The 22,091-nt window shown below is 38.9% G+C and overlaps 1 protein-coding gene across 1 annotated transcript in view; it reads left to right on the forward strand.

Moving 5' to 3' along the window:
* Nucleotides 1–3,941: 3,941 nt before the first annotated feature.
* CHN1 (chimerin 1) overlaps nt 3,942–22,091 on the forward strand; it is a 176,570-nt gene continuing 158,420 nt past the window's right edge. The window contains exon 1 of the mRNA XM_082658641.1: nt 3,942–3,965. Coding sequence (XP_082514767.1) covers nt 3,947–3,965 — 19 coding nt within the window. The 5' untranslated portion in view covers nt 3,942–3,946. The remainder of the gene's footprint in view (nt 3,966–22,091) is intronic.

Genomic DNA, 22,091 nt, shown 5'->3' on the forward strand with positions numbered 1-22,091 from the left:
TAAATAAAAATGAGAAACCGTTTTTAGTAGATTTGAAATGGATTGTTTGGTGCATCTTTTTAATTTTAATCTTGTTAAACCTGAAAAAAAGTTGCTCTCTATACAATAAATATAACATCGGTATAACAGTGCAGATGAAATCACAGTATCAGTGTTTTAATAAAATATAACTTCTTAGTCATACTAGGTATTTATGAAACTGTAACATAAGATGCTTAAATTCACTAGATATACCAACACTGAAATATATTGAATATTCAAATAAAAAAGTCTTCTTCTGTTTTATCCATAATCCAGTTGATTTATATATTTTTAAAATGTCATAGAATGACAGCCAAACCTAAAAGTCCCATTCCTTTATTTTACAAATGAGGAAGATAAGAAAAGTATAACATAGGTCTGAAAATCGAACAACTATTTAGCAACAGAGCAGACAAATCTGGCCCTTCTAGATGCTTACATTTTAAGCACAAAATTAAATCTTTGAATGGAAACATAAATGTTTTGAAAAGTCCATTCATTTTTTGCCCTGTTAATAAACAGTCTAAGGCACCACCCATTATAATCACCCCCAAGTGGTTAACACCCTTCCTTACATTGAATCTGTAGCAGAAAGCCTACTCCTTAATTTCCAGCTAAGTGAGAAAAGAAACACACTCTATTCCTCATTGGATAATACAATATTATAAAAATGAATACTATTTTCAAGACATAGCACTTTGATCAAGTATAGAAAGCATTTTGTTAGAGGATAAAACCATTAGGAAGTCAACTGAAAGAAAGACTTGTGGCAAGCTAGATGCTTAAAAAGGGAAACACGGCAACATTCAGCTGTATTGTTTTAAATAGTACAGTATCCTAAAAACATCTTGGGGTGTGTGTGTGTGTGTGTGTGTGTGTGTGTGTGTGTGTGTGTGTTGGGTGTGGGGGTGATAAGACTTGTATGGAAAAGAGGAAGGGGAGGGGAAGATGGTCCCCACCTGAGCCCAAGCTGAGACTGTCACTAGGATTCAGCTGTGATCAGCCATAACTAGTGAGTGCAAAGGTGGTCCAGCCAAAGCTTGGCTGTACAATGGGAGGCTAAGTCTGAGCACAGGACTGTTAATTTCCCTCTGACTCACCCCTAGGATATCTCTCCAAAGCATAGAGAGAATTACCAACAAGCTGAGCTGTAGCATCCAAACCCTGATGCTCTGTTACCTCTCAAAGAGAACTTAACAAAGAGGAAGAAAAGCGTCTCTTAGCCTGATTGGGCAGATGGTTGGGAGTTGAAGAGCACATGAAGAAAGATTCTTTTGGACAAAATTCAACTTCCCAAACTACAAGAAGACCCAAACATGTAAAATGGTTGAGGGAAAAACACCCCCCTTGCAACTCTGCTTCTAATACTAAACAGATTTTTCTTTTAAAATTCAAACCATGTACCCTGTATATAGGTGGGGGGTGGAGAGTGGGAGAGGTGGTCAGGGAGAACACCAGATGCCTAAGATTTTCCTATTAGTTTTGCCACTATATAGGTGTACACATCTGGGAAACTCTTTTGACCACTGCACCCTCAGATTCCTTACCTGTATATTGGGGGGTTTGGTCCCTTTCTGTTCAAAATTCCATGCTTCTATATGAAAGGGGAATTTTTAAAAAATTTAATTATAAAGGCAAAAACTTTCCTAGATTAAAAAGGGTATCTGGAAGCTAACCTAAGGTCCCTGAATAGTCTATAATCCCCCTGAAATTGTGTGAAAAAAGTTTGGTGGCTGTATGTATACACATAAACATTTTTCTAGGAAGAGAGACAGTATTTTCATTGACCCTCAAAGGAAAATTAGGTACCCAAAAGTCTGGGGACCTCTGATTGAGAGAGTAAATGGTGTTTTTAGTTTTTGCTTTATCTAGTTGTGAGCAGATCAGCAGCAATCTTTACACGGTTCTAAAGTCTGTCCCACAAAGCCTTCTTGAGTGTCTCATTTATCTTCATGAGCTGTGTGTTTGTAATTTTTCACGAGCAGAAAGCCTGTTCAAAATCGAGTCCTTTTCATTAAAGATTTAAAATTCTGGGGATTTCAAGATTTATTCTGATATTAGTGGCTAAAGGAGAGCCCTTTTACTACATCAGAAAATTTCAGACATATAGCATCTTAAATATTTGCCCACTGATGTTGAATTATTTTACTATTTCTTTTTCTCTTGAGGTAACTGACGTGAAACAAAAGGCTGGCTCCTCCTTCCAACCTGCTTTTCTTTTTCTTCTGATCTTTGAGTCTGCTGTGAAAGGATGATGAATTAACTGTGGTTCTATTTGAAGTAGTAATTTTCATTTTTATAACGATTTTGATCCTCAAGACGAATTAAATAGAAGATATTGATATAATATTCTTAAAAGAATTAGTTGAAAAGTAGAGAGAAGAGGAAAATGACATTAGGGAACCTGAGGAACTGAAAGAGGAAAGATGCAGCCAGGAAGAAATGGGAACCAAAGAGAAAATCTACATGATTAGATGCTGAAATAGTATCAAATCCCTAAGCAGAGAAACAAGAAAAAAGGAGGGTTAAAAACAAAAACAAAAGCAAAACAAAACCCCCCAGGAAACAATCATAGCAACTAGGGAATACTGAATTTTTGAATACATTCAATGAAAACGACAAAAACCATCGTAACCGAGCTTTTCAGTAACATCTTTTGCCTGATAATCTCAAGGCGTTATATGGCTTCTCGTTTAATTAAGGCAAGGACAGAGGCGATCAGAGAACATCACAGAAAGAGGGATGCTGCCAGTGATTAACAGATAAATGCAAAAAGCTCAGGGGAACAATCTTTTGTGGTAAAGAAGTGCCAATCGGCGAGAAATGTTGATTTTTCCCTGAGGCAACATCAAAGAGGTGTAAAGTAAAAAGAAGGAAATTAGGTTTAAACACTTAAAACAAATGATTTTAGGTATTCTCAGATGCTTTTTAACCGACGACAGTCTGACCAGAACTACTCTTAGTGACTCCTAAGTCCAAATGGAGAGGAAAGCAACATTCAGTGCTTCTGTTCGACTCTAGGCTCCCTTCCCGGAGTCCTATAGCTTCACGTCAAGGGCTCCAGACTCTCCGTTAACCCCGGAGGCGCCGGGGGAGAGAGATATCCTCAAACGAACCCGATCCCCAGATGACCCTGGCTGGGTCCTTGTGTTCACGGAGCATCCTCCAGTGACTCTCCTTTCGAGTAACAGCTCCTCTCTGCGCCTCTACAAATCCCATTCAAGAAAAAACTGGGGATTTCGGCTAAAACGCACACCGCCCCGCCCCTCCCTGGCTCCAGGAGGCCGCCTCCCAGGCTGCCCAGGCGGCTCCCAGCGGCACGGGGCAGGAGGGGCGCGCGCCCCCGGCGCCCGCGCGCGCCCGTTGCCATGGGAACGCACGGGGCTACGCCGCCCTAGGGGGAGACGGGAGGAGGCGCGGCGGCAGATCCTGTGGGAGACGCTATCGCAAGATGGCGTCTGCGAGGCCGCGGGATGCAGAGTGAGCGCGCCCCGCCGGGCGCTCTGCGAGACTGCTCCTCTCCCCGCCGCCGCCGCCGCCGCCGCCGCCGCCGCCGCCACTGCGGCGCCGCCTCTCCTCCTGCCATTGCGCCGCGGCCGAGCTTCCCCGCCTCGCAGGTACCGGCGCCCGCGCGCGCTCCGCGTAGTGCACAGATGGCAGCGACAAGTGCCGGCTCGCCGAGGGCTATCGGGTCCCCCCTTGTCCGGGTGCGCCTGACAATAACGCGTAAATAACTTTTTCTTGCAGCGGTGCCCTGCCTCCCGGCCTGCAGCCTCCTCGCGCGCCAGCGCACCCACCACGCCCCTCCGACTCCCCGCTCCCTCTGAGGTGTGAGCGCATCGGGCCGATGCGGTGATCTCCGGCCGGCCTGGGAGGAGCGCGTGGACCGGCGGGCGGCGGCGAGCACTTGCCAAGCGCCTTTACAATGGCCCTGACCCTGTTTGGTAAGTGCAGCCCTTTGGCCGCGCCGCCGCAGGTGGGCCGCGCCGCGGGGCTCGAGGGCGGGGGCCGGGGCGCCTGGGGAGGGGACGCCACAGGCGGTGTCGGGCGCGGGCCGGGGCCGCGGACTTGGGCCGCTCGGGGCGCCGGGCTAGCTCCCTCGCGCCTCTCCCATTGTTTCCTCTCCAGGCAGGGCCGATGGGCGTGTGCTCCCCTTGCCAATTCTGGGCAGGGAGGCTCTGAGGTCCTGGGTGTTTTGTAAACGGAAGATTCTCTAAGATGCCAACTTGGGAGCGAAGTTAGCTGGTTGTTTCCAAACCTATGTTTCTCAAGTCTGTAAATAAAGGTCCTGGAAAGTTTATTCATTTTGAACAAGATGTCTGTGCATCCCAACCTCCCTGGAATTGTCAAATGCCTGTGTTGATTCCTGTTGGATTTTGGGGGAATTTTTTGGACTCGGTATGTTCCTTTGGAAACAAGAATGAGTGGTGAATTTATTTTAATATTTGCTAAAATTGAAAATGTTGCTCTAACAAATAGAGTAGACAGAAGAAAGTTGGTACTGAAGATAAGTAGTCTCAGGTGAATAAGTAGTCTCAGGTGAATAAGTAGTCTCAGGTGAATATCTTTGAGTATTTTACGAAAGTGTTATTTCTGTGGTGTAATTACTGTAACATTATTTCAGTGATTAAGACTTAAAGGTTGTTTTGTTTTGTTTTTCCCCAGAGTCTGTAATGACAATGGGTTGGAAAGAAGGACTGAAAAAATTATTTTCTTTTACAGAAACAAGCTGTGGTACTTACGTACTTTGCTTTAAGAAAACTCAATATGTGAAAATTTAGATGATCAAAGTATTCAGTTTTTCAAAGGAGGAAAGTCCAATGATATGTACCTGATAGCTACAAGGACAGTCTTAGTGAGTTACTCACAATATCAAGTTTCCAGTTACATTTTAATAATGTCATTTGATCAAGCACTTTACAGGCATCACATACCACAATGCTTTTTGATGTAAATACTTCAGAGTGAATTAATCTGCTGAAATTAAAGAATTACTTTTAGTTAACAATCTTATTTTTCAAATTAAATTTAGACCCAGAGAGGTTATTTCCCAAGGTCACATGGCCCTTTTGTGGCAAAACTGAGCCTAGGACATAGTCTGTCAATCTTCAGTCTGGGACTATGCTTACTTGGCCCAAATACCCACAGTACTAGAAATGACATTTCTTATTTGGTGGTTCTCCATGAGTGTTTTAAAAATGTTTCTTCTTTCTCTGAAAGAAATAATAAAAATCTCTTGTTTTTCAATACCTTGTATCAAATATGCATTACTTAGTAGAAGCATTTCCTTAAGTGTGGACTTTTTTGGTATAGAAGTTAAAAATGATGGCTTTACTAGTAGTTGATATTTTCTTTTGAAGAAGCATTTATCTTACATTGTTGTAGCTAATACATAGTAGTAAAATCTACTGCAGTAAATTCTCTTTAAAACTGTTTTTGACTTTCCTTCCTAAAGAGAGTCTGCATTTTCAAGGTTTGTTTTCAAAGATAAGATTTACGAATCAACGACTTTTAAAAGACTGACATTCTCGATGAATAAAACAGATAAATTGGGGAGACATGGAGTATGTGATGAGGCTCTTTTAAATGGATTCCTAAATTATTAAATCTTTAACTACTGAGGTAGAGGTGAGGAATGGAAGAGCATGGAATTTGACCTCTAGAAGAAGGTATAAGAAACCACTCCCACCCCTCAGGATGAATAAAATATCTTTAAAATTTTAAAGTCATCTTGTGGGAATATAGAATTTAGTTTGCAAAATCCAATTTGGTTACAATTTTTAAGAACATTCCTCTGTTGTAAAGCAAAGTATATCTGTGTGCAGAGGCTATTTTCTCAGTAATGATAGAGCAGCAGTTGATCTCAAGAGTGTGGCTGCACACCACTCATCAGTCATCTGAGATGTCGGTTAAAAATGTAGATTCCTTTGCCCAGAGACCCACGGAATCTGCATTTTTATTTTTATTATTTTTATTCATTTTTTATTTATTTTAACATCTTTATTGGAATATAATTGCTTTACAATGGTGTATTAGTTTCTACTGTATAACAAAGTGAATCAGCTATACATATACATATATCCCCATATTCTTCCCTCTTGTGTCTCCCTCCCTCCCTCCCTCACTGTCCCACCCCTCTAGGTGGTCACAAGGCACTGAGCTAATCTCCCTGTGCTATGCAGCTATGTATATATGTCCATGCCACTCTCTCACTTCCGTCCCAGCTTACCCTTCCCCCTCCCCGTGTCCTCAAGTCCATTCTGTACGTCTTCGTCTTTATTCCTGTCCTGCCCTAGGTTCTTCATAACTTTTTTTTTTAGATTCCATATATATATGTTAGCATACGGTATTTGTTTTTCTCTGACTTACTTCACTCTGTATGACAGACACTAGGTCCATCCACCTCCCTACAAATAATTCAATTTCGTTTCTTTTTATGGCTGAGTAATATTCTATTGTATATATGTGCCACATCTTTATCCATTCATCTGTTGGTGGACACTTACGTTGCTTCCATGTCCTGGCTATTGTAAATAGAGCAGCAATGAACATCTCTGTGTCATTCCAATTTTAGTATATGTGCTGCTGAAGTGAGCACGAATCTGCATTTTTAGAGGAAGGGGATTTTAAAGGAACTCCTCTGTGATTCTAAGGCCCATTCAAGTTTAAGGACTATTATATTAATGATAAATACTAGATTTGCTCAAACTTGCCCAGTTCAAAATAGCTTTTTGAATATGTTAAGAGCAGTCCCCAAGGACTGCTAGAAGAAATAGATTTTATTTTAGATATTACTATTTAACTAATTGGTCTTAGTCAGAAGTACCTCATATCCCTTCTTAATAACCAACCTAGAACCGAGGAACAATGAAATAAAGTTCTAAGAGCTGGTGAAGAGAAGGTAGGAACAAGAAACTAGACAGGTGTGACTTTTCAGCCATCAAGGTCAGAGCTCCATAGAGTTTCTACCTAAGCCTCCCCAAAGTAACCACTGCCAGAGCTGAGGAAAAAGCATCCTGTCGGGTCATCCCTTGGCAGGAGTTTCTGTCATTTATAGCTAAACAGAGCTCCGGTTTATAGCCCAGCCAACTGATGAGATTGGGAACTCAGTTGCACTTCAGCTAGGCTAGCTAAACCTGAATAACTCTCTTCTCCACCTGGGTAGAATTGGCTCTGACATTGCCCCTGCTCCCTGCCTTTTTTTCTTCTTACCATTTATTTACCGTCATCACTGCCATAGATCACTTCTAATATTTAGGATTACACTGTAATTTCTTACATTCTTTCCTCACACTTTTCTACTGCCATGGAAACCTTTCATTATGCTGCTCTTTTTGGCATCTTTCACTATCCTGACACACCTGCCTATGGGCATCTTGGCAGAGATCCTTTGGAGCAGTTAAATGGGAATGGAGTATTCTTTGTGGTACAGTTGGGAAATGTTCTGATTTCCATTACTGTCCTGGCATTAAAATGTATTTTTAAAAAGACAGCTGTATATTTTCAGTATGATTTATTTGACAAAAAGCTAATTTTATAGGGAACTCCCACTTGAATACACTCTCTGCTGAAATTTTAATTTTTCAGACGTTGCTCATCAAGGAATATGAGAGGGAGTTACCTAAGCAGCAGGGTGCTCCGATGGTGAGAGCCCAGCTACTTTTTTTTAGAATGTTTCATCTTTTCAGCTGTCATTAAAATCACCATCCTTATTTAAGTACTTGTGCATATTCCTTCTTTAACTGGTGTCAAAAAGTTAACATCTCAGCTTAAATTTTTTTTCTTTTAGTGTTTGCAGACTTGGCACTATGTAAGAGAGATAAAAGAATTATAGTTGTTATACCTCTGATAGTCACCATCTGTGTACAGTGTAAGAGGAATGTTGGTTATGCAGTCTTTTGAGGCACATCTGCCCCTGCAAATAACCATCCTACAAGCATTCTGATCTTTGAAGATAGGAGATAGTGATATGTGTAATTACAAACATTTGACACAGTTGTCAAGAAGAGTTTCAGTTTCTTTTAGATCAGTGTTTTTCAACCTTTTTTTAAAATCACCCTCTGTAAGAAGCCTTTTAGACATTTTTTCTTAATTGTTCTCTCCATGAGACTCTGTTTATGGACTGTATGTTTGTCTGCTTTATGCATAAAAAGAGTCAAGTTTTTTGACTCCCAGAAGCTAAGTTTTGCTCCCTTGAGGGCAGTCTTACCCCCATTGAGAATACATGTTTTAGACTAATCTAAAGCAATCATAAGATAGTTAGGCAGAAAAATACTGTTTGGTTGTGCTTTATATGTCATATAATAATAGTTCTGAAGGAATGACTTAAGGACAGTAAGCTATATGTTTTTCACCAGATTGATTTAACTTCAGTATTAGCAGTTTGGTCCATCTTTTTTTTTTTTTTTTTTTTTTTGCGGTACACGGCCTCTCACTGTTGTGGCCTCTCCCGTTGCGGAGCACAGGCTCCGGACACACAGTCTCCGGACGCACAGGCTCAGTGGCCATGGCTCACGGGCCCAGCCGCTCCGTGGCATGTGGGATCTTCCCGGACCCGGGCACGAACCCATGTCCCCTGCATCGGCAGGCGGACTCTCAACCACTGCGCCACCATGGAAGCCCAGTTTGGTTCATCTTGAGAGCAGCCGTGACACAGAGTTCCTTGCTGAGGCTGGGGTTTGTGTGCAGCTTTTCTCAAAAGTCCCTCTAGTAATGATAATATCCTTTGATATGGGTAATTGATGTTTTCTCAATCTTATAAAGTATCGGTAACAGCACCTTTAAAGAACTTTTTATCTGCAATATATAATCTAAAAGAAGTCAGTGAACTTGCTTTGCAAACCCGATGAAAGACAAATTCTCGAGTCTGGCCTTAACAACCAATTACCGGTCATAAGTCATTCTTACATAGAAAATGATTCCCATAAACTTTGATTTTTTTATTAATATCCTACTGTACTTAAAAAACAGAGTAGGAGAAACTAAGAAAGCAGAATGATGTAACCATATTTTATACTGAAAACTGATATTAAAAAAAGAATCATGTCTGTCAAAATAAAGTTACAAATATACATTCCTAATTTAGCTCCTTATATTTAAAAAGCAGGATGAGTACTTTGTGAACATACTAAAACCACTGCTTTGTGTACTCTAAAAGGGTGAATTTTATGGTATGTGGTTTCATCTCAATATAAGATTGTATTAATAAAATGATGGGGGAGGGTAGGAAATCAGGTTGAATAGAAGGAAAATTTACTTCACTTAAACTGTAAAAACAGAAAATACTATTTTTATTTATTTTTAATTTGTTGTTATTGTTGTTGAGTAACAGCTAATTTGTTCAGGATATAAGGTGATCACTTTTGTTCCAGCATCTTCTTTTGCACAGAATCTTGCACACATTAGGCAGTCAAAAGATACTTGCCAAATTGAATTAATGCTTCTCTTTTAACTTTCTATATTATATTCAAAACCATAAAATAATGTCTGACGCCAAACCGTTAGATTAAAAGAGCCAGACACCATGGATTGCAAATAGAAAAAACTTCATTTAGAAAATACTATTTTTAAAAGAGTGGTTTTACAACAGGAAGCTTTAGAACTCTCCATGTTTTTAGAAAGTTTTTTTTTTTATTTTTATTCCCCAAGGAACAAATAACAAACTTAAAAATTGATACGTTAAGATACCCCTACCTGTTTTGAATGGTTGTTTTAAATTTAGAAAAGCAAGCACTTCTTGGAAAGACATTGCCAGACAATGGAGTAGTTTGGGGAAGAAGGGAAGATGAGTCAGGCCAGGCCTGCCGCCAGCAGCTTGGTGGCGTGGGACCACCTCATTGTGTTTCATCCAGCTGTGCTGAAAGTGGTTCCTTTCCCTTTCCACTGGGACTTTTTACCTTTGGATTTCATTGGACCTTGTATATTTCATGGTGTAAAGCAAGCAGAAAAAGGATGTTGTCCAAGAAACATGATCTCCACTGGAATAGATTTTTATGACCACAAACTTGACATTTCAGAAACGGAATGTGTCCTCTTTAAACTGCTAATCTTTCCTGATTTTCCCATTTCTGCGATTAACACGTAGCTTCAGCCTTTATTCTTTCTGTCATATACTTTTTATACAGAATGTTGTTTTTCAGCTCCTTAATGGCTGTGAGATTACTTTGTCAGAGATGATTTTAGGATTTGAAGTAGCTTGTAATAGGCGGGACAGACAACAGGTATGTGGATAGATGTGCATTTGAGGGTTATGTAAACATCTGCCTGACTGAAATATTTCCCCTGCAGGCCTTTTATGGCGAATGAATTTTACACCATTATATTAAAATTAAAGCATGTTTTTTAGCCTATTACCTGTAAAGAATAACATGCTAAATATAGATACTTACCTTCATATAGCATGGAAGAATGATTTTAATTTATGGACTGAAGATCTTAAAGTAGTAAGACAAACAAGTGATTTGACCGAGGGAGCTACGCTGTAAGAGAAAAGAAAGTGGTGGAAGTGTTTGTTTGGAGGGTGGGGCACTACTGAGAGGGACTTGTGTTGTAGGTGGTGGTGTAATAAGCAAAGCAGTATAAAAGCTCAGGACATCTGGGGTGAGGGCGAAAGAGTGGATGATAGAGTGGGAAAAGGAAGCAGAAACAAGAAGCCTACTCTTTCATAATTTTCCTAAGGAGTAGCTGTGTAGCCTGGGGTGTGTTTTCCTATTTAGTGATTCATTTACTCATCTGTTTGATGAATCGAGAGCCTAATATGTGCGAGGTATATATTAGTTCCTGTCCTCAAGGAACTTACATATGCAGTGGATGGTGACAGAGAAAAATGTATAATGTGCCAGGGGGCTAATGCTGTGAAGAAAAGTGAAGCAGGGTGAAGAGGATGGGGCTAGCTATGCAGCAGAGTGGTCAGGGAAGGCCTCACAGCAAAGGTGGATTTTGAGCAGAGACTAGAAGGAAGTAAGAGAAAGAGTCCTGTGAAAATGGGGAATCACCTCGTGGAACAGGATTTAAGGCAGGGATGTGCTCAACAGTTTTGAGAAACAGGAAGAAGGGCAACGTGGCTGGAGCAGAGTGAGCTGGGGAAGTGCTAGGAGGTGAAGGCAGAGAGACACCTGGGGGAGGAGGAGTGTTGGGGTCACAGATTATGTAGGGCTCTGTCCGTAAAGCATGGTAAGGACTTCCGATTTTACTCTGAGTGAGATGGGAAGCTCGTGGAGGATACTTCCGTAGCATGAAGTGCAGAGGAAAGGGCTTCGATTTTGGAGTAAGAGAGCTACGTTTAGTCCTTTCTCTGCCAAGTGTCAGCTCTAAATCCTAGTCTCATTTTCCTTATTTGTAAACAGGGGCTATTAATTCCCTTAACACGGTGGTTGAAGATACATAGTAGCTAATATTGTTACTAATATTATTATGATAACTATTAGCAAAGATCCAAGATACCAACAGAGTTTCTCTGTTTTTTTCACAAGTCTGTTGACCCACTTGAAAAAGTGGTTCTGCAATATTTCTGTTTGTATGTGTGGCTAAATATATGTCACATGCCACTGTAGACTTTGTCTGAGAATGCTCTGGTAGAGATCTGGTTCAGGGAGGTACAGGGAAGAGCAGAGAGATTTCTGATAGTGCTGGGCACTTGGTACTTTCTAGTGCACTCTGAAAATGTAAAAAATACACTGGCCAAGGCTTACTTCTCTCTTGGGAGGTAATCCAGAATATAGTCAGGTCTAGCCCCAGCCCCCATGACACTTAAAGTATATCAAGGACTGTGAGCTCAATGGCTGGCACATAGTAGGTGCTCAATCCAAGTTTATTGAGTGAATAAGTGAATGAGCGAAGAATAAACATGTGACAGTGGACTGTCACTCTATACACTTATCCTGTAAACAACCTTGAATCAGTTTAAACACTTATCTTTTTTCTTCCTCTATTATTTTGGGTTATTCTTGCTTATTGTATTAGCGTCCATAATTGGAAACTCAAACCTGCCTCTTAGAAATTTATTAGTCTAGCAATTCACTTCCCTACCTGAAATCCTCCAGCGAGTACCCATCACCATTAAGATTAAGTCCAAATTCCCTAGTTTGCATATAAGGCTGTCAAGATAGGACTGCTGCTGGGAGTTCCCTGGTGGCCTAGTGGTTAGGATTCCGGGCTTTCACTGCGGTGGCCTGCGTTCAATCCCAACCACAAGCCACTCAGTGAGGCCACAAAAAAAGGTAGGACTGCTGCTTACCTACTTAGTTGGCCTCATATCTTATCCCCTCCTCAGAGGCTGTGCTTCAGGCATGCTGAAGGACTTGAAGTCTCCAGAAGGGACTGTACCCAACGTGGCTTTGGCATCATTGCTCAAGCCCTTCTTTGCCCCACTCCCCTCTACACATCTCGCAAAACTCAGCTTGAATAGTCATCTCTCCTATGTGGTCTTTGTGAGTTAGTTACACCTTTTCTGCATCCATAGTGCTGTATATATGTCTCTGCCCTGCCACTTTTCATGTGGTGATATAATGGTTAGTTTATATTGTCCTATCTTCCCCATTAGGTGAAGTTCTTTAATGGGAAAGCTATGGATTTCTTTCTGTCCTTAACAATTGCCACTGTGATGCAGCCACTCAAGAGCTAAACAATAAAGGTTTCAATGAATGTATGATGTCACAGTAGTCTACTGTATTCCTTAAATTTGGAAGTTAATTTTAAGGCCCAAATCCGTATGGTATATGATACACACTCTCTAGTTTTCATAATTCTTTTGTTCATTTCTTCATTTTTAAAAAACTTTGGTAAATGTGCCATCATACCATCCCTTGGTTCCATGCTCTAATATGGAGCCCCAGCTGGAAGCTCGCAGAGGCTTGAATAAAACGGGAGCAGATTCTTTGAGGTTTAAATATAGTATTACTAAGCACCCGCAGATGTTTCTAAATTATTTGGTATAATTAGATAACAAATTCCGCTTCATTAAACTATTGTTCCTTTTCATTTCAGTACTACAAAGGAATTGCACATAAATTAGCTTGGTTTGTTTGTGCTTTACCCTCACAGTAGCGAAGGTAATCAAATTGAATAGGAATTCAGTATGCAAATGGCTAACTTAACCTTTTAGAGGTCAGAAAATAAAAACAATATAATCCTTCTCTCATAATAATAAATTTGTGTGCTACATGAGCATTCCTATTAGTTTTCGTATATTCATTAGAAGAGCAGATATAAGCAACAGTTTCAGCATTCATATTTTTAAGTGGAAAGAAAAGGAAAATTTTACTTATTAACACCTCTCATTGTTCCAGAAAGAATCTGAGGTGGTTTCCAAAAAGATACAATGCAAGAGGATTAAAAACAGTTAAGCGTGGGAATTCGTTTTTCTCTGTCTTGTATCATTAGTTCCTTCCTCTCCCCTGAATCCTGGATCGTTTCCCTCTGATTACAGCCATGCTTTCCTATTCTATATGAGGGCGTTAGAACCCTCTCATGCCATCCTGAGTTATTAGTGGCCCTCTTCTTACCAGAGGTTTGTTGAAATGGCATTCTGTATACACCCCCCCCTCTACACTCTCTCTTCTCAGCCACCATATTTTATCATTATTGGTTATGAGACATTTGTGAATGTCATTAATCTCTAGTGAAAAAAAGATTGACAACTGTGAAAGGAGAAACTTTTCTGACGTTTGTTGAAACAAGGAAGACTTTCTTCAAGACTATTGCAATAGGTGTCAAGACTATCACAATAGGAGAGAGAGATCAGGCTTAACTCCAAATATAAGAACAAGTGGGGATTTATAGTCAAGGAGCAGATTGGTGGGGGGGTGATCAGTGGATGGAAAATTACTAAGAGGAGACAAGGATGGGGGAGTTCTTGTTAAACTGACCTAACAGGATTCTTGCTGAGGGCAGGCCAGGTGGTCAAATATCAAGGGCCGGGGGTGAGGATTTTTTTTTAAATTAATTAATTAATTTATTTATGGCTGTGTTGGGTCTTCGTTACTGTGCATAGGCTTTCTCTAGTCTAGCCCTCTCTTTGTGTTGAGTGGAGGCTACTTTGCGTTGCGGTGCGAGGTACTCTCATTATGGTGGCTTCTCTAGTTGTGGAACATGGGCTCTAGAGTGCAGGCTCAGTAGTTGTGGTGCATGGGCTTAGTTGCTCCGTGGCATGTGGGATTTTCCTGGACCAGGGCTTGAACCTGTGTCCCCTCCATTGGCAGGCAGATTCTTAACCACTGCGCCACCAGGGAAGTCCCGGGGTGGGGGGGGTGAGGAATTTGATTAGGTATCAGGAGGGATCAGGTATCAAAGGTGTGGGATTCTTTCTAAAGTGACTTAGAATTGCTAAAACTGGGCAGTGCAGGCCTGGCAAGGCCAGGGGTCAAGGTTGAGCCCTTTAGAAATGGGATTAGAGGAGCCTAACTAAAGTTTGGTCAAGAAGAGCCTCCATTCTGCTTCTGTTTGGAAGTGCTTTATCAGTTCATAGCCAGTAGACAGTGGCTTCTCCATTGTTGTCATGTTTGATCTTTTTGCACTATTTGCTATTTTTGATTGCCTCTTTCTTCTTGAAACTTTTTTCTCGTCTTTCAGACATTGTATTCTCTAGCTATTCTTTTCTTCCCTTTCACTGTTCCTCAGTTCTCTCTTGTTCGCTCCCCTGTTACTGCTTTTCAGGAATGGACCTTCCTTTCTCACTTGCGAATATATAGGCTTCAGCAGTGAGTACTGTGTGGGTGATTCCCAAGTCTCCATCTCCAGCTCTGCCCTTCCATGCCCTCCAAATCGCTATCAGGATTTCCTGCGGACATTTCTGACTCCACACATTTCCAGCCCCAAATCCTTAGCTTTTGTCCTTCTGTCCTCCCTCCCCTTGCCTCTAGTACCCAGTCAGCTGCTAACTCTTGCAGCTTGATCTCTGCAATAGCTTCCGTTCTGTTCCTTTCTCTTATTTCCAGCTCTTGCTCTGCCTTTCGTTTCAGTACCGCAATCCATACCCTCCACCTCCTGCCACCCATTCAGAAGGAATCCCTTCATCTTCTGAATTCTTTATCATTTTATCCATGAATCTCCTGTGACATTTGTCAGTGTGTTCCTCTCACAGTAGTAATGTATCTTTATCATATGTTTTCTAGGCTGATGGTTCCTATAAGGGAAGAGTCATTCTCATTTCTGTACTTGGCACATGTGCTTCACATATAGCAGGTGCTCAAAAAATATTTAAGTGAATAAAAGAGTTATTAAACCACAGTACTTCCATAGTTGAACAGTTTCCAGGGTAGAAATATAAAGCATTCTCTAATTTTTTCTATAACTTTATAATACTTTAAACAAGTTAACAATAGTAAGCATATCTCAAAATCTCTCATATATTGTTTTTGTTGTCTGATGATCTTATTTTCAGTCTTTAAAGGAAGAAATGCATATATTCCTGCAGTATTGATACATGTCAAGGGCAGATATGTCATTTACTTTGTGATTGGTTGCTTTTGTTAGCTTGACTTTTTCCAAAAGTTTCTGGTGAAATTCTGGTTGAATTTATACTGCTTTTTATTCTGTAGAAATCCTCTTAATCCTGGAGAAGGGGCACTAAACAGTAGATACTACACACACAGGGCTTGTTAATTTAGGTTGTTTTGCTGGTCCCTTTAATGTTGCATTGTGTCCAGTATTCACCTGAAAACAGAATACTCTCCCTCCTTGTGGAGAGACCGTGCTAAAAGTAAGAGAAACGATGGGTTCTCCTGATTTCATACACGTTCTCTGCTCTTTTAGACTTTCTCAGGCCATTAGCAAGGAGATGGTGAAGAGTCCTGCCTTGTTCAAGCTCCCTTTCAGGACTCGGTGGGTTAGCCAAGTTCATAGGACATTTGTATATTAGTCCGCCATTTGGAAACTGGCTTATGAAGTGTTTCTAAAGTTGCTGAATAGAAGTCACTAAGCAGTGGACCAAAAAGCTAATGCTAGTGATTGTTTTTCAGAGTGTGCTGAAACCCAAAAAGAAAGATGAAGTCTGTGGTTTATAGAACATTTCATGTATTGACAGTAATACTTCATTTAATTGTGAAAAATTTTTTTATGAAAATGATTTTGCCACTCCTATAAGTTGCTTTTGGTGAGCCTACCTATTTAAGTCTTTGGATGACATTTGTTAATATTCTCAGATTTAGATGTTATAAAAATGCTCATTATATATGTGTGCAAAATATGTAGTTAAAGATGAGAGCCATAAAAGCAAAGTTCGTGTGTTTTTTCTTCATTATAACGTTGAAAAGTGAACCAGAGACTTTTAAGTTATATTCTTTGAATGAGAAATGATTCTCAACTTGCCAGTTCACTCTTTTAGTTGAACTTAAAAGGATAAATTATTTCTAAAGAACAAGAAAAAAGAACAAGATGGATTAATTATACAGTAATAAAAAGAAAGGAGGAAACAGACGTTGCTCTACAGTAGGGAGACTTGCAGAATACTTCGAGGCCTGTCATCCTGAATTTTCCAGACAGATGGCTCTGCAGTTCTCTGGAGAGACAAGAACCTCTTTCTTGGGCTGCCCCTGCCCCACCTGCTGTTCTGCGTCTCTCCAGACAGAGGAGCTCTTGCTCTCTCTTTTTTCTCAATCTTTCACACAACCTGGGGAAGGATGGGAGGGAAGGAGCAGTGATTGCACACGCAGATCCCTTGTTTCTCTGGGGTGAGACCTCATTCAGCTCCAGGTGCCTTTTGACTTCACTCCTCTAATCAAAACTTTTCTCCTTTCATCTTGTTTTTCAGTTATCATAATTGACCTTAGGGAAAACAGAGGCATTTGAAAACTTAAAAATGATATTTTGAAGTAATTTTCACTTAATCAAAAGTTAATAAAAGTCCCTACAGAAAATATCCAACGTTTCAGGTCCTGTAATAAGCTATTTTCCGTTACCAGGAGAAGAAGGAACATTAACGTATGCTACGTGTATTAATGTTAGATAATTTGCAAAAGATCTGTCCCAAGTAGTCTTTTTCATTAGTAAGGTTACATTTAAAATAAATGGGCACTTTTTTTTTTTTTAACCAGGAAATGAGAGAGATCTTAACAAATGTAAACTACAACTCTTTGATGAAATAAATTTTAAAAAATTTTATTTTATATTGAAGTATAGTTAGTTGATTAACAATGTTGTGTTAGTTCCAGGTGTACAGCAGAGTGATTCACTTATACATATACATGTATCTATTCTTTTTCAAATTATTTTCCCATTTAGGTTATTACAGAATACTGAGCAGAGGGATAGATTGGGAGTTTGGGATTGACATGTACACAGTGCTATATTTAAAATAGGTAACCACAAGGACCTACTGTATAGCACAGGGAACTCTGCTGAAAATGGGCACTTTTAATATGTTGCTTACTATGTATTTTCAGCCGCCATAATTAGATGGCAAGGTACAATTTTTATTTATTTTAAAATTTAAACAGAAGGCTTATGGAAATATAATTAAGCTCCATTTAATTAGTAATCCCTAGATTGAGAGATCAAGAATTTATAATATCTAAATTTTTTTTATTGAGAAAATGCAGCCACTTTTAATAATAAATTCTCTCAATCAGCACTTTTTCAAACTTACGTTATGATTTTAAGGCAGACTTAGAAATGGTAATATAAACTGAAATGAGTGAAGTCGTACCACTTTAAACTCTCATGTTCTATATTTCCGATCTATTTCCTTAAGTTATATCCATCTGAAACTTTTTCCTAATTATAAAAATACACTGTTAATGCTGAAAACTTGAATGAACTGGTATATTTAACACTGTATTATCATTTTACATACTCTTTTCTAAAGAAAGCAAACCAAAGATGAAATTTAATAGTCTTCACGTTTTATTTTCCAGTGCCTTATTATAAAAAGATGCATAGCTTCTGAGAAAGCTGCTGTAGAAATAATGTTATCTATCATATTGTCACAAGGCAACTAAAATATTATGGTAGTTATGTTGTAAATAGTCATTTATAAAACTCTAATAAGAAAGAAGTCATTGTGGTGGGCCAAAGAAAACATATTTTGGGGTTGGTGGTGAGGCAACTCTAGGCCACTATGTAAATTTAGAATATTAATATTTCATCTTTAATATTATATAAAAAATAAAACGATGCTGTTTCTAAAGTCTAAAGAGGATCATATGAGCATGACCCTGGGGCATCTTCACATACTATGTACCTTAACTCCTAACTCAACGTGTAAACTTTTGCTTATAAGACACACACACAGAGGATCTATGGATGTATCTATTTATTAGTTCCACTAAACTTTAGAATTCTTGTTAACTTTGCAATTGAGTTTTTATAAACAACAAAAGGCCTCTATTTTGCAAGGTACTATCCTAAGACTATTTGCTACATTACAAAATTAGGAGAATTATTCTAACTTCTCCACTGACTAAATGCTCGTAAAATCCTTTTGGTATATAAGATTCTCAGGCTTCATAGTTGCATAATATATCTTACCAGCCTAACTCCTGAGGATGCTCTTAAGATCAAATGTGATGGTTTGGCTATAAATATTCCAAGTGCTTTAGAAGAAGGATCATAAATTCACAAATGTACTTCATTACAGTTATTGGTATTTGGGCCCTGGAAAACTGAATACTTTGATTTAAATTAAAGTAACATTTTGAATATTGAGAACATTGTATTGAATATTAGAATGATTTGCTTCTGGAACTGTACTGATGAATAGAGTGAAAACATTTTCTAGGGAGTCCACAAGATGGCGCTTGCCAACCTGTTTCCTTGGTTTTTCCTTATCTTAAGGAAATTTGGCAACAATTTAAGAAGGAATATCTAAATATTAATGTATTTTGAATGCTAAAGCTTAGATTTCCAGAAAGCTTGACTACTTAAAATTGATGAGCTTCAATTTAACGTTTTGAAAAGTGCTCATTTCTAATATTGGAACTAAGAGTCTTTGCTAAAGTTTAAGCTTATTTTGAAAACACACTGGGATCTGTATAATACAAGGGCTGCCTCCATTCACCTCTATTTTTATTCACACCTATTTTTAAAGAATATGTGATTCTTTAATATGTGATTTGTGAGACATCTAGTCTAGACATCTTAAGCGATTGATGTTTATAAGGACCTGGCCAGTAGTAATTGTTCTAAAATAAACAGGAAGGTGTAGTTGGAATATAGTTTAGAATTTCTAATTATGAATGAGATTTAATAAGTGGAACAGTAATGAAGGGTAACAGGAATCCACCCAGTCATAATATGGATTACATTAGGCTTCATTTTTACTCTTGTGCCTTTAGCATTTAATTAATACTGTTTTACATGTTTACTGTTTACATTAACATTGTTAGGGAAGGGAATCGTATTAAAATTATGTTGGGGTTGGTAAGGGAAGTTTTATATTTGTTTATTGTTTTGTGAAATCCTGTGCATAATTTCAAAGAAAAGAGCTATATTCATAAAAAACTTAAGAAAGTATATCCAGTAAAATTTAGAGCAAATTAGGTTTAGGTCTGTAGCATTCCATAAGTCTGATTTTTTTTTAGCCTCATCATAAAAGTAGTCAATAGAATCAGAAGAGTCGTCAGTAGGATCAAAGGCCTGTCATGAAATAAGAACAGTAAAAGGAATTTTCTGTTGAAAACGAGGTCAAACTTGGAAAATCTAAATTAAAGCTTACAATCAACTATTTTAGATGATTGGGAAAGTAGTCATTTTTCACCATTCTTATGAAGGTTTGTGGAAAAAGAATCTTGTATATATGGAGAAAGAATCACTAAGGGTTTCTTTTCAAAAACAATTATCGTAAGTGCTGGCTGCTAAGCTTGCATAATGAATGTGTTCCGTGGGTAGGCTGCATATTGAGACCATTCCTTTGTCAGCTTTCCCTTTCCTATATCAAGGCTTCAGTGTTCGGTTTCAGGTTGCCATCATTTACATCATACTGTTTTGCACAGGATCTCCTTTAAAAAGGCTTATATAACACAATCTCTTTAAAATTCAGTAGTTTTCATTGAATTTACGTAAACATTGAATCTAAGCTAAATTAGTTTCTGAGCTAAGGGGCTTCCTGAGAAACGTTGGTCAGAGAAATGTAACATGGGAACAGATGTAGGGGATGTACACATAGCACACAGGGCTGATTCATCCATTGGCATCTTTGAATGCTGAGATCTTAAGATTTCATTTTTAAAGTGCTTAGATTGTTTTTCCATTGATAAAATGAAGATTGTGCTTTCAAGTGTGCCTGTTTCCACGTTTTTTCCTAGAATTCTAAAAAAGTTCTGAAAAAAAATCAAGCAATAAAATTCCTTTCTTTATGTCTTTAAATTCACAGTCCACATTTGAGACCAAGTGAAAATGAAATAGCTCAAACTGAAATGTGTTCTTTGTGGGTCTTTCCCATCACATCTTTAGAAAATGTAGACATGGATATAATTGTCAAGGAAAGGATTTGTCTTTTCAGTTGGTTGACTGATTGACTTTTTTTTTTGTTTCTAGAACACATGAGTTCTAAAGCTTGATTTAGACTTAGATACATTTTACTCATTTCTTCTTCTAATCTCTTAACAGTGACCTGTTAAATTTGAGATTTTTGGCCCTGAGATTTTTTGGCCCATGACAAACACTATTTGAGATAATTATTGCACCCTCTGATCAAGTTGTACTTTATCAGTAGAACTACTGACGTTATCCTAATAACAGTGGAACTGTAAAGGAGCCATATTTATTTATTCCCTAAGGATTATTTTTCATTTTAAAGTGTCATATACATACAGAAAAATGTACAATACATAAGCATATTTAAGTAAAATACACAAATATCAATAAATAAAAATAGTAAAATATAGATGTCATAAGCTTGATGAATTATTACAAAGTGAACATACCTGTGTAACGACTACTCAGGTCAAGAAATACAACATTGTCAGCATCCTAGATAGTCCCCTTTGGAACCCTTCCTAATCGCTATCCCCTCCAGCCTCCCCAAAGTTTATTACTATTCCAATGTCTAACACTATAGATTTACTTTTGCCCGTTTTATTTTTTTTTTAACAGCATTTTTTCTTTTTGGTGGTGAGGATGAAATGCTTTTTCATACTAGAGTCTTTAGTAGAGTCCAATTCAACCTGGTAAAATGCTTCTGAATCTCATAGAAGGGGAGGGAATTGTGTACGTGGGGAAACACTGTATTTTTAAAATACATTTTAAATTATAAATTTAAAAAATGAACATGGTATTTCCTGGTATATAACTATCTATTTTAAATTTATTTATTTATTTTTGACTGTGTTGGGTCTTAGTTTCTGTACGAGGGCTTTCTCCAGTTGCAGCGAGCGTGGGCCACTCTTCATCGCGGTGCGCGGGCCTCTCACTGTCACGGCCTCTCTTGTTGCGGAGCACAGGCTCCAGACGCGCAGGCTCAGTAGTTGTGGCTCACGGGCCCAGTTGCTCCGCGGCATGTGGGATCCTCCCAGACCAGGGCTCGAACCCGTGTCCCCTGCATTGGCAGGGAGATTCCCAACCACTGCGCCACCAGGGAAGCCCACTATCTATTTTAAATTGCTAAAAGATGTCAATGGCAGGTGAAGGTATGTGCCGTTGCCAGCAGAAAAAGGGACCTACAGTAACACAACCTCACATTTGTTTTTCACACTTGCTGCCAAAGGCAGAGGAGAATAAATAGGTGGGGTTAGGGATTGCTGGGGGACATTTGAGGGTCATAAACTGATATAACCATAAGCGTGGCATTTCTTGGAACTCAGAAAAAATTATTTATTACTGCTTTGCTTAGTTAATGGACAGAGTGCTGATGAACTGAGATGTCACTTTTGGAAAACTGCGTTGAATTAAGGAGTGTCGGACTCATAAATTCTTTAACACAAATGGGAAGAATTTTTTTTATTACTTTGGGAGATATGTTCAGGCAGTCATAGAAAAGATGCTGAATAGCCTGGGCAATGTTTTTGTACTTCACTTAGTGGGAGTTTCAGTAGGTGTGACCTTATTGAGAAGTTAAATTGCTTTGTCATATGAAAATATTTGTTAAAGGGACGTTTTCAGTGACAAAAGATAATGGTCCTGTGAATGATACAGTAGCT

This window comes from Grampus griseus (genome assembly GCF_964374135.1).
Source record: "Grampus griseus genome assembly, chromosome: 7".
Lineage (NCBI taxonomy): Eukaryota > Metazoa > Chordata > Mammalia > Artiodactyla > Delphinidae > Grampus > Grampus griseus.